Source organism: Azolla caroliniana, unplaced genomic scaffold, assembly GCF_043228905.1.
Source record: "Azolla caroliniana isolate FFs.n. ecotype wild unplaced genomic scaffold, voAzoCaro1.0.p SCAF_9, whole genome shotgun sequence".
Taxonomy (NCBI): domain Eukaryota; kingdom Viridiplantae; phylum Streptophyta; class Polypodiopsida; order Salviniales; family Salviniaceae; genus Azolla; species Azolla caroliniana.
Genome location: NW_028230444.1, coordinates 5325781 through 5339315, shown reverse-complemented (window position 1 = coordinate 5339315; position 13535 = coordinate 5325781). Strand labels below are relative to the sequence as shown.

The 13535-nt window shown below is 34.3% G+C and overlaps 2 protein-coding genes across 2 annotated transcripts; one reads left to right on the top strand and one right to left on the bottom strand.

The window, feature by feature from the left end:
• The first annotated feature begins 536 nt into the window (after positions 1 to 536).
• On the top strand, positions 537 to 7083 carry LOC147860008 (alpha-L-arabinofuranosidase 1-like). The gene is made up of 17 exons (XM_087324577.1): positions 537 to 882; positions 1087 to 1141; positions 1503 to 1699; positions 2088 to 2209; positions 2310 to 2466; positions 2723 to 2792; positions 3592 to 3737; positions 3827 to 3872; positions 4287 to 4339; positions 4439 to 4583; positions 4679 to 4797; positions 4902 to 4973; positions 5054 to 5157; positions 5877 to 5933; positions 6139 to 6343; positions 6441 to 6584; positions 6736 to 7083. Exons 1-17 carry the CDS (start codon positions 712 to 714, stop codon positions 6859 to 6861), a joined length of 1989 nt encoding a protein of 662 aa, XP_087180703.1. The 5' UTR covers positions 537 to 711; the 3' UTR covers positions 6862 to 7083.
• Positions 7084 to 8113: 1030 nt separating this feature from the next.
• Positions 8114 to 13535, bottom strand: LOC147860007 (shaggy-related protein kinase epsilon-like). Its single transcript, XM_087324270.1, has 13 exons — positions 13357 to 13535; positions 11976 to 12275; positions 11697 to 11789; positions 11309 to 11368; positions 10830 to 11105; positions 10654 to 10725; positions 10502 to 10558; positions 10109 to 10249; positions 9965 to 10015; positions 9770 to 9865; positions 9295 to 9378; positions 8795 to 8897; positions 8114 to 8634 (listed from the first exon to the last, which is right to left on the bottom strand). Exons 1-13 carry the CDS (start codon positions 13414 to 13416, stop codon positions 8546 to 8548), a joined length of 1482 nt encoding a protein of 493 aa, XP_087180396.1. The 5' UTR covers positions 13417 to 13535; the 3' UTR covers positions 8114 to 8545.

Below are 13535 nucleotides of genomic sequence, written 5' to 3'. Positions count from 1 at the left end.
TAATCCTATAAAATGAAATCATTGTCAAATGAGTTTTTCTTCTCCTTCTCAATGCCATGGTTTAGGAGGCATGCTATATTTACATGGTTGTTTGTGATATCAATACAAATTTTCCCATAAAAATAAAGAACAGAATGAGGTGATTTGTTCCTTTGAAATGCCATGATTTATCTGGCATAGATTCATTATACACACAACATCTTTGTTGTCATTGAAACTAATCTTTCAACCTCTTTCTTATAAAGATTTACAAATCTTTATTTGCCATTCAATCCTTGGTTTTAAAATTTGCCTATTATACTTCAAATTAACTCATAGTTCCCTGAATATTGGCCACACTTTGTCATTTACTTCACCATTTTGGGTGTCAAACTATCCTGTCATACTCATGCTTGTTAGCAAAAAGCTTTTAATTGCTTTCACTACAAGTTTCTAAAGTTAGATGCATAATGTTTTGTGAATGCTCATACATGTATACATAATATACATTGATACATATACATATACATATGTCAGTAATCATATGATATCATAAGGTTTAAACTTGAAGTTCACTGGAGAAGAATTAAGTCATGACTCACTCATGAGTTTGACATGTTTTTTTTTTGTTGGCCCACCCAACTCTCGTGTGGGGGATACAAATCTTGATATACATACTGTATATATTCCAATTTCCATCCTTCTCTTAATTCCAACCCCTTTCATAAAAAAATGACTGGGTTTATATCATTAAAGACTCTTTGGCATGCAATTTTACTACTCTTTTCACTCATCTTCTTGATCTTGTCTCATGATTCTTCATATGCCCAATATAACCTCACTTTTGATGTATCAGAGCGTGGCCATACTCTCCCTTCCAATCTCTTTGGGATTTTCTTTGAGGTGAGATGAGCATACAATCTCGTCTCTTTCATTCTTTTGTTTTTTTTAAATAGTTTGCTATAATTATTATAACTACGTTTTTACTTCTCCTATTTTGTTGTGGTTTTTTAAAGTACTCTGTTTTGTCTTCAAATGTTCAATTATTTTCATTTCAATTTCAAAAAAGTTTGGTTTGCCTTAAATTGGTTATGCTGATTTACTCAGGAGATTAATCATGCTGGTGCTGGCGGATTATGGGCCGAACTTGTTGCCAACAGAGGTTTGTAATATCCAGCTATAGGTTTTTCAAAAGGGTCTGAAAGTTCTGATGAAACCAACTTTGATATATGTATGTTTTTGTACGTGAATGTGTACCAGTGTATTGTATTGTATTATGTATATATGTGTGATATGTGTATGTGTGTATTGTATTATGTATATATGTGTGTTATATGCATGTGTGTATTGTGTTGTATGTATGTTGTTATGTATATGTGTGTATTGTGTTGTATGTATGTTGTTATGTATATGTGTGTATTGTGTTGTATGTTGTTGTTATGTATATGTGTGTATTGTATTGTATGTACGTATTGGATGCATGCATGTATGTTCATTCTTATATACGCATATATGCGGAACAGGTTTTGAAGCTGGCGGGCAGAGTACTCCATCAAATATTGCTCCTTGGTCGGCAATTGGAGATGAAAATTTGGTTCGTCTCAAAACTGAAAGGTCTTCAATTTTTGAGCGGAACCCAATTGCTCTTCGCATAGAAATATTGGATGATATACTCACCCAAAATGGAGTTGGGGTATACAATCCAGGTTACTGGGGAATGGTATGTGCATAGATATGCATGTATGCAGGAATTTATTTCTTTATTTTTAGCATAAATATAATGTTCTATGGATGTATAACTTGATGAACTTAGACTAACATGAATGGTTATTTTACAGATGGCTTTCTTTCTTCTTTTGCATTATTATCATAATGTTTTTGGGCAACATAGTACTTATGTATCAGAATAATGAACTTCTACCTTTGATCTTATGTGTTAACATGAATGCTGTCAAGCACTTTTAGCTTGTATTCCTTCCTTGATATGATAAGTTAAATAAACTTTTTGTTTGTGAACAATGAGATCCATTTTGTGAAAGCAGTTGGCCGTACCAACATCTCTCCCAAACAAATTTAGATATTCTTTTGTTGTTATTTTTTTTGTGCAGAATTTTGTATCTGGTTCCGACTACAAAGTTGTATTCTGGGCGCACAGCACAAAGGACATGGATATCTCCATTGCTTTCACTTCCTCGGATGGGAAAAGATTATTAGCCCAAAAAAACATTGGGTATGTTGATGATGAATCTGAAACCTACCTAGTATGCCAAAATTGTCTAAAGAATATTTTTACTGAAGTAAAGAATAAAACAGTCAGTTCATTTCTGCAGGCTGAGATTGTTAAATTCTACACAAAACTGGAGCAAACAAGAGTTTCATTTAACTCCAACTGATACCGATCACTATGGGAGATTGTCACTGACTTCAACACAAAAAGGCGTCTTTTGGATAGACCAAGTCTCTGTGATGCCGTCTGATACTTACAAGGTTAGCATAAACATTCAAGCCCAAAGAAATTTGAAAAAACATAAGAACTTAACCTGTGATGCGTGTTTATGATCGTGTAAGAATTTCTCAAGTAAACATGCCACGCGTGTTTAATGTGATCATGTAAGAATTTATAAAGCGAACTTGTTACGTGGGTATAGTGTATAGTGATCCTGGAAGAATTTATGAAGTAAACATGTTATGTGTGTTTATTGATTGTATTGTGTTTTCTTTTTCAATGTGATATACATTGTAGGGGCATGGCTTCAGGAAGGATCTTGCCCTTATGATAGAGAATCTGAAGCCCAAGTTTATCCGATTTCCAGGTTTCTTCACTAAGTTACTTTTTCTAATTCCTACGTCAATGTTGAATATGTAAATATGTATTCTCATTATTAAAAATAGAGACCTAATTGATTCATAGAGACTGAGTTATGTGATTTACCATGTGATTCTAGAAGGTATTTGCCTTTTGGAAGTTGGTGCCCATATTAGCGCTAGAATAGCTATGGTTATCTGACCAGCAAAGTACCATCAAAGAGAATATATCTGATATAATGAGTCATTCTCTGTTTCATGATACAAATTGTTTGGAATTCGGTATGTATATCAGCTCTAGAATAAAGGTTATCCCCACGGCAAGGTACCATTAAAGAAACTATAACAGATTTAATGAGCCATTCACAGTTTCACAGTACAAAACCCAGCCATCAGGTCAAATGCGAGGCCTTACCGAAAAAGGGGGGGTGGGGAGGGTCTTGTAGCTTTGGGCATAAGCCTCGATCGTGTTAGGAAATATTCAGACGAAAACGAATTTCGCTAATGTAAGTGAAGGAAGGCTCTATGTGAACAACAATTGAAGGGGCAATCTTGTATGAAAGGTGCAATGCATGGTATCGGCATTGTTTTGATATGCCATCAATTCATAGAAAGTGAATGATATGACTTTATGGTATCTACATTGTCTTGATGTGAGGAATGTTGTGATCACATGTAGAGTGGTTGACATGTAATCGATTCATGAGTGAATTATGTGATTTTATGGTATCCATATTATTTTTGGAATGTAATTGATTTATAGAGAGTGAATTATGTGATTTCATGTATCTACTTTGTTTTGGGTAGGTGGTTGTTTTGTAGAAGGTCAATGGTTGAGGAATGCATTTCGTTGGCGCCAATCTATCGGTCCTTGGCAAGAGAGACCAGGGCACTTTGGGGATGTTTGGGACTATTGGACAGATGATGGACTCGGTTATTTTGAATTCTTGCAGGTATAATTCACCCAAATTCTAAGCTAACTTCTTCATTTCACATATCCTAAATATTTTCTTTGAAACTCTTTGATTGATTTATATGACAGCTAGCTGAAGACATGAATGCTGAACCTATTTGGGTCTTCAATAATGGTTAGCAATTTAGAGACTAAACAATGACTCTATATTGATTATAAGGTCTTGTTCTTGCAGAGGTAAATAATTTAAACTCTTTATGATTGAACATAACCACCACGAGTGATCTTGGCCTCTTGGGATAATTACTAATTTGTATGGGAGGTTCTCATTGATCATGCAGTTACAGTCAAATAATGATTTTGATTTTGATGTCACATACATCACCTGTGATAAAAATCTGAAAATTTTCACATGAATGGTGACAGATGAGATGAATCTTGGTTATCTCTTTATGTATGCTGTTTTTTTGTATTGCGTTTAGACTCTACTCATTGATATATTGGAGCTTTTTAGTATCTAATAAGTTAAACATATATATTAGCCATTGCTATTTAAAGTTACCAAAATTTTAGCACCTTTACTTTTCAGGGATTAGTCATACCGATGAAGTAGAATCAACATTGATTCAGCCTTTTGTAGAGGTATTTATCTTCTGGTTGATTTAATTACAAATAAATGATATTGTAAAAATACGAGGAAAGTCTATGAATTACACACATAAATATTTTCATCATCTGCAGGATGTTTTAAATGGTATTGAATTTGCAAGGGGTTCTGCAAATTCAACATGGGGCTCTATCCGTTCTTCAATGGGACATCCTGAACCATTTTCACTGAATTATGTTGCCATTGGAAATGAAGATTGTGGAAAACAATATTATTTGGGTTAGTATTATTATTGAAGGGAACTTTTACATATGTGCAAGCCTACTATTGAGGACAAACCTTTTCATTGGGAATTGTGGTCTGGGTAATACCAGGAAACTATATGAAGTTCTATGAAGCAATCAAATTGATGTATCCTGACATTTCAATCATTTCTAATTGTGATGGATCGTCAAAACCATTGGATCATCCAGCAGATATATATGATTTTCATGTATGGTTCTTATTCTCTGTCATCCACATTGTCACTATTATGTCATGATCATAAAAGCTATAGCCTCAGTATCATTATTATTAGCTGTTTTTTTTGTGTGCCAGGTTTATGCTTCTGCTAACCAACTATTTGCAATGGGTCATCAATTTGATAAAACATCCAGAATTGGTCCAAAGGTTTTAATATGTGTAGTAATGGATATTTTCTTTTTTTTTCTCTTCATATGATCTTTCTCATATTAGGACCATATTTACAGGTTTTTGTGAGTGAGTATGCAGTAACTGGTCGAGATGCAGGGAAAGGAAGTCTATATGCGGCTCTGGCTGAAGCCAACTTCTTGATTGGCATAGAAAAGAACAGGTGATTTAAATATAAACTGATTAATAGGGTGGTTTTGTTTTCACCTATTGTTGTAAGCTTAATACTAATCAATAGTCTAATGGTTACTAATCAATAGTCTAATGGTGGACGATGGCATTGCATGTCATGTATATGTTAAATTTTTTTGCATATTTTCTTTTGTTTATTTTTACATTTCTTCTGAGATTATCTTTAATTTAATTTTGTTGTAATCTTAGTATCAATCTGTCAACTTGTCTTTCTGCCTTATCACATTACCATGGAAGAGTAGAAGCTTGGGTTTTTGGTTTTCTGTGATGTACATTTGCTCTTGGGCATTCATGATCCACATTCTAAATCTTTTTATATATGCTATGCATTATACAGTTGAAGTCTCACTTCTACTCAAATATGCATGGCTCTATTTTCTTTTCTTTTATGTAATTCTGTTTGATTCTTACAAAAACTTTCATCAGATGTGGTTTTGCTATTGTAATCCATAGAGTTCAACATCCATGCCTATTTATTTAGTGTCCCAAAACAAAATGAGAAAAGAAAATCCAAATGCGAAGTTCTTGTGTCGATGGAATGATTACCAATGAGGGGGAACTTTGACATGTCTGTTTTGAAAGTGAAAGTGTTACTGATTAATAGCAAATATCCCTGAGCATTTCAGTGAATATCATTATGTGACATGCTGTACTTGTCATAAATGATGATATAATTCTTCTATATGATAGTGATGTGGTTGAAATGGCGAGCTATGCACCACTCTTTGTCAACAATAATGATAGAAGGTAAATTGATGCTTTACTATCTAGTGATAAAGTTATCTATATATCTATCTCTCTATAGATATACACACAGACACACGTACATATGCATATGCATATTATGTGTGTGTGTGTGTGTGTGTATGTATATCCTCATATCATCTCTTTACAATTTGTAATATTATAAGCAACATAAAATTGTCAAATTTTCTTATTTTTTGTATTACAGATGGAATCCTGATGCCATTGTTTTCGATTCCTGGCAAAGCTATGGCACACCAAGCTATTGGATTCAGATGTTTTTCAGAGATTCAAGTGGGGCAACTTTGGTTCCATCTTTGATAACAGTGGAAGAAAGCGCATTGAATGTCATCATGGCTTCGGTCATAAGAAGATATGATGATGGCAATGATTTAGAATATCTAGACATTAAGGTATTAGTTTAAGCGTTTTAAAACATTGAGGACCTTTTTTCTCTCTAAATCAGTCACCCAAGACTTACGAATATCACTCTTTTTATCAAATATTCAGGTAGTAAATTTTGGAAAATCTAACAGCACGATCCATCTTGTGATGAATGGATTGCTTTCTGGTGAGATCAATGAGGCAGCAACAATCACAAGATTAATGTCTAAAAGTGTCATGGATGAGAACAGCTTTAACCAAAAGCAACAGGTGTGCAAAAATAATACCTCTCCTTTCCACCTGTTCGATTTTCAGGTCACTACTTGAAGGATCATATAGAAGTGGATTGATGCATCTTTGAAATGGTGATATACATTTTTATGCATTTTAAGACCATATTGCATTTTTTTTATTCTTTCAGATTGTTCCCAAGTTGGAAACTCTTCAAAATGCTCGAACTAACATGGATGTAGACATTCCTGCATTTTCCTTGAATCTGATAACCATTCAGCTTATGACACCACTTTACAAAATTTTTGAAGCATGAAAGTATACTACGTGATAACTGACAATGTATACTGCATGATAACTGACATGGAGGCATCAAGTTTGATCACGATTAAGCTCTTTTTGCTTTGGATCCAATTACAGGATCTAAATAGGATAAAGTTTAACCCACATTGTAGTGCTTTTGTTATAAATGCTCACAATATAATGAAATACAGCACCATTTGCCGTAATGATAGCCTTGATGTTTCTATTGGAAGGTTGATTGCTTCATGTGCCACACCAATGATACTGTCGTTTGGGTTGGGATGAAAGGTTTGTTTATTCATGCACCTTACCTTGTCTGTCAACCAATCCGGAACATTATGTTTGTTTGCCTCTCATATTTGATACATTTGTTTTTTAGGTATTGAAATTCTGCTCATCTTAAGCATGTTGTGGTAGAAAATTTTCATGTTTAATGAACTGAAAGTAATAAAATTAAGTTAGAATTTTGAAATGTCTATTGATACAAAGCACATGGGAATATTAGCTTTACTGTTCTACAAAATTTAGTGCACGTTTTTTCTTAAGTCAACATAAAAGAAAACACATAGAATGTCACCCTCAGATCAATGTAAAAAAAAGGAATATCATAGAAGCTCTTACAAATGAGGACATCATTTTTTCTTAAATGTGTTGTATCTTTTAATTTTCATCAATGTGAACACATGGAATGGTATCCTCAGATTTAGATGATCTTATAGAAACTCTTACAGAATGATTAAATTGCATCATTTAACCCAGGGATATAAAACATCTGGAATGTTACCTTCATCATAGATAGTACCACTTATGAATCTAATGTATCACTTAATTCCTAAACCTTATAAAGTAAATTGAACATAACCTTTATTGTCTTGTGAGGTTGTAGGCCATATTCATAACATAGGTTGTATTTTGCTAATTCTCAACAATACAAAACATATCAATTATAACCATTTCATGATTTAGAATTTGTGTCTTTAACAATAAATGCAAAAAATGTTACTATTTCATTGTTGAAGCTTCAATGGGTGGGAGGCTTAATCCAAATACCTCATGGTTAGATGTATTGCCCCATTTTGTCCAAACACTGCTCGATCTTGTAATTGATAAAATCATTGTCTCAAGGAAATTCATAGACAATCATAAAAAACAGTAAGACTGGATCTGAAATATCAGACATAAAAACGTTTCATAATATCATACAAAAGTCAGCATTATCATGATATTAAACGAAAGTCCACATTACAAAAAGAGAATACTCCATGTACAACCAAAATTTCCTACTACACATCATCGCACATCATGGGTTGGAATGATAATTATTTTAGCCATATCAATACTCCTAAGATGTCCGTTGAAAGGTTGTATATGCAGCCTAGATTTTAAACAAGCCTTTAATTGCTAAACATTTGACTTTCTAAGATTTTTGCTACAACATGTAGGATTACACTTCTCTGAATCTACTAAATATAGAACAGATATACATCAGACATCCACCTTAAACCTATCTATCCCTTTGGTATGTCCAATTTCTGGTGTTAGAAAATATACAATAGGGGCATGCTTCTCTCCAACAGCTGTTAGAATGACATAGCATAAGTAGTGATTTACTTTGCTCAATCATAAACCACACATCAATGATTATACACCATCATGAAGAAGAAGAAGAAGAAGAATATTAATTTTTCCAACCTAAACTACGTTATCATCATGAATGAGGGATTTTGTCTCCGTGCATGCTCCGGTATAAGCTTCTGGACCAACTCTGGAGGAACATGCTTCAATTCTACAAACCCACAAAGAAGAAGACGACAATCAATCAGCTGAGAATGTCCGTTAGTAAGAATTTATACGAAAATGAGCAAACAAAGTTAAATAAAAATGTTAATAGGGATCAGAAGGGTAAAACAATGATAAAAAGATGGAAAAAATAGGATGAAACTCACCGAGATGTTTCAAATTAAAGAGAGGAGGGAGGGGCCGACCAGTGGGCAACCTTGTCAATGGGTTGCGAAGCTCATCGAAGAAAGGGTGAATGCAAGCTTCAAGCTGTAAAAGAAAGAAAAAAGGCAGTGACATAAATTTCAAATAACTATATGCATCGCTTTCATCATTGTTGGTGTTTTTGTTTGGCTCCTTTTTTGGGGGTTTCTCAAGCAATACCCTTCCAAATTAAGTGTCCGGTCTACCATGCATGTTAACAGAACTTTATTTCTTCACGTTCTTTTCTTTGATTTCTTGTAATAGGACAATATACCCAAGTAGTATGCTGTATTTTTAACTGAACAGATTTGCGATTCAAATCTCACTATTACTAGTCACCATGCAGACTGTAGGGATCAAACACATGACCTGACCTTACCAAGTCTAATAGGCCATTTTCATCTTGGAGATGTCAAATGAAAATTATTACTCTTTCTTTTTTTCTAAATGATAATTAACTTACTGCATTGTATCTAAGACTCGGAGAGTACTGCAGAAGTCGTGAGACGAGATCAACTGCCTCTGGTGGTGTCCTCTTTGAAAATATCTGAATTGTCAAAACATTTACGTTAAAAATCCTCTCAATATAAAAGAATTCATGGACAAAGTTATGTTTAACTCAAAACCTCATAAAGGAGATCTACCTATCTCACTCTATCTCTTTATCAGAGATCTTTCGAAAAGAAAAAGAACAATATATATCTGACTTGAGAATCTTACATGTATAGATGACGAGGTTCTTTAGTCGCATCTTAATTCCATTTCTATTTATTTTTATAGTTATGATCATTTTGGTTTGCTGTTCTCAAAGATGAGACAACATTTTAAGATGTAATCTCTTGTTTGGTCTTATAGGCCATTTTGACCTCTATGTAAATCTCTCTCTCTCTCTCTCTCTCTCTCTCTCTCTCTCTCTCTCTCTCTCTCTCTCTACAAACCTTATGCCAAGGATGTGCTTTGATTTGTGGGAATTTGTAGTCTGTGTAGCTCGGATTCATGCACTTCACCTCCTCTCTTGTAGGGGTGCCTAAAACCTTTTACGACAAAAACAAATCCACCAAATTAGTTCTTCGAAAAAAAAAGAATAGCAGAAAGGTCTTATAACGGCAACAAGTGAAAGGTTTTGAACTCACTTTAATTATCTCTGCAAGTTGACCAACACCATTCTCCCCAGGAAAAAGGGGCTGGGTTAAAATATGCAGAAGGAGAAATCAATGAGATTTTGTTATTAATAACTATTTTAAAAAGGTTTAAGTAGCGGTAGTAGTAAACGATACCTGACCGAGAAGTAGTTCAGCTAGCACACAACCAACTGCCCAGATATCAATCGCTGTAGTATATTGTACAGCCCCAAATATGAGCTCGGGAGCTCGATAGTAGCGAGAACAAATATATGAAATATTTTGTTCCCCCTTGACCTAGAAAAACCAAAATACAATTTTATGTCATGACCACGCATGATAGACACTGCCAACAGAAGGGGTTTTACACATAAATAGATACATGCATGCATACATACATTCATAAATACATATATGCATGTATTAGATAGATACATATATGCATGTATTATGTATATACATTTATATAATGTATTAATATATAGGCTATTAACATGTATATTTATACAACGCCCTCAGGTGCTCTCTCTATATGTGTACAAACTTTACCAGCATTTTTGCGCTGCCAAAATCACAGAGCTTCAATTGATGGGTATGTGGATTAACCTAGTACAAAATTAAAATTTTAAAGAGTAAGTATAGGAAATGGATGTGAATATCATAAAAATGCATGCGCTCCAAATTGCCTCAATGTCACCAACCAAAAGATTCTGTGGCTTAATATCCCTGTGCGAAATACCAAGGCCATGAATGTATGCCAATGCCCGACATATCTACATAAATAAATAAATAAACACACACTTCAGTATGCGAGGGAGAATTGAGCCTACATCTATCAAGTTAATCACATGATATTTTGTTGGGTATTGTTTTTCACCTGATAAGTGTACAACTTAACATAAATAAGAGGCATTCTTTGGTTGGCCCGGGTGAAGTGTCTCGAGACCTGATATACGGTCTCAGGTACATACTCCAACACTAGGTTAAGGTATAACTCGTCCTTCTCGGTGTTTGAATAGAAGCAATGCTTAAGGGAGACTACATTTGGGTGTTGATCAAGCATGTGCATGATTTGCAGTTCTCGATTCTTATATCGTTTGTCTTGAAGCACTTTTTTTATTGCAACAGTTTCCCCGGTTTCTAGACACTTTGCCTGTGATTTTTATAAAAGAACAACATAATTTAAATCAGAACGGGTATCCAGTATTAAGCTGTAGATTTGGCCATATACATGTATATTGAAGAAAAAAAAGATGAGGTTTCTAGATCTTTTGTCGTGCTATATACATGTATTTTGAGGTATGGAAACTGAACATGAGAGTTTTATACGCCAGGACTCTTTCAAGGGGTGCATACCTGAAATACTATGCCAAAGGATCCAGTTCCTACAACTCGCTCTGCCATGTAGCTGATTGTCTACAAATTATATAACAAATTAATAGATGCTAAATAAATAAAAAGCAACTAAAATGTGTGTATATCCAGGTAGTTTGTTGTCACTTTTCTTTTTCTGTTTTCTTGCATTGCCGAGTTAAACATAAATAGTTGTAACCTTGTTAGGGGTCTCCTAGGGCAATCTGGTCTTCAGAGATGTTCATTATATACATATATATATATATATAAGATATATAGATATGTATGTATGTATGTATGTATGTATTCTAGTCTATGCATCATTACTAAAATTCATCCATGAAATGTGTTATAATATACTGCATGAAGACATGAGAAATGTAATGTTTACCTGTTTTGGTTTTCCATTTGTTCCAGCAACTGTTGTGACAATTACACGGCCTGGTTCTGTTCCATTACCATTGACTGTGGATGGCTCTGTTTCCTATATATGTATATATGGTCAAGAGAAAACAAATCCATTACATGGAACTCTTTTGCTGAGATATGATAATTCTTTACTCTAGAAGAATATTATGTAGAAACACCAATGTTCACTACACCTTACTCACTAAGATATGAGAATATGCATCTTTAAGAGAACATTATACAGAAACACCCATGTTCATACCTTATTCATGAGAGATCCAGTATTCACTCTATCATCTCGGATTCTCATTTCGTGCAACTCTTTTGGAAGTTGCTCTGTTCCACTGGGCCCCAGCACTGGGAAGTTGTCAGCTTTTGAACTAGCTACCACAGTATTCTGCCCCCTTAAGAGTAGTGCCATATGCTGTTTTGAAGGGTGAGATCCTTGTGTTGTTGCAACGGATGAATGCCAATTAATTGCCACAACTTCTTCTTGTCTATTAACTGTAGCCTCTTCTTGTTCTACTACCTTACCTCTCTCTTTTTTGGCATTGTCTCCAGGCTAATTTTTCCCAGCATACACAATTCCGCAACATTTGTGTTAAGTATACAGACTGTGAGCTCAGTTTAACTTAATCATAAACATTTGTGTCTCATTAAGGCTGTCTATTTGCTACCACTACGGATCACACATACCATAAGCAATGCAGAATTATTGTATGTCATCAAACACACACACACACACATACATATATAAGGGGAATAATCATCTGACTATACTGAGAAGCATGAAACCATAGCACTAAGATAGAATTTATTTATTTTTATTTGCAGTATGTATTGAAAACAAGTGTTTTCGAACATACATACATATATGTATATATATATATATATATATATATAATAGACATTTTGTGGGCTGTCTTGGGTCTCCAGCCAATGTGAGCTATCAGAGGGAAAAGGGTCTGAAGAGCTGAAACTCTATTGAAAGAAGCCAGCGTAGTGTTACTGACTCCCATGATGGGACATATTCTTAATATTCCCAAACCATAATATTCGTCATATTTTAAATATCTTTGTCTAGTCGTTGCCACATTTGGTGTTGTTCTGATGAGATTGAAAAATGATGAGCCTAGCTAGCTAGGCACCAGATGATGAAAAGCATATTTATTTGTATTTAAAAGAAAGTCTATCTTAATTCAGAGATTTTGTTCAATAAAAAAAAGGGTAACCTTACTTCATATGTCAAAGATTTGTTTTTCAAAAAGATGTGTTGAAAAAGGCATTTCCTGTTGGGACTTTAAACAAGGCATGATCATAGAGGAAATATAAAGAATTAAATAAGCAAATTGTTGCTCTAAAAGTAGCCTATTTAGAAGATTGGGGGGCATTTCTGTTGGGACTTGAAACAAGGCATATAATTATGGAAAGCATTGTAAAAATCAGTAAACAAATGAATAAGAAGAAATGGCCTACATATTTGTGTTCGAAATAAAAATAGGTTTTAAGAAAAAGGAGGAAAAACTGAAGCCAATTTATTTTGTGTTGGGACTGATGACTGTAGCAAGGCATAGAGAATCATGGGAAATCTGTAAAAAAAACAAAAAATGATTTAATTAAATGGGGAAAGCAGAAAAGCATACCGGTTCATTAGTAGCAGAGCGAGCTATGGCAAGGCTCTTCAATCTTCGGATCACATGCATTTTTGCAGACTGCCTTTCTTACAGATAAAAATTGCGGTGGCTGAGATTTTCATCCATTCACTATATAGCCTGCCTTCTCTTGTTGAAGAGGGGAAACAAAAAACAGGGGAATCTTTCGA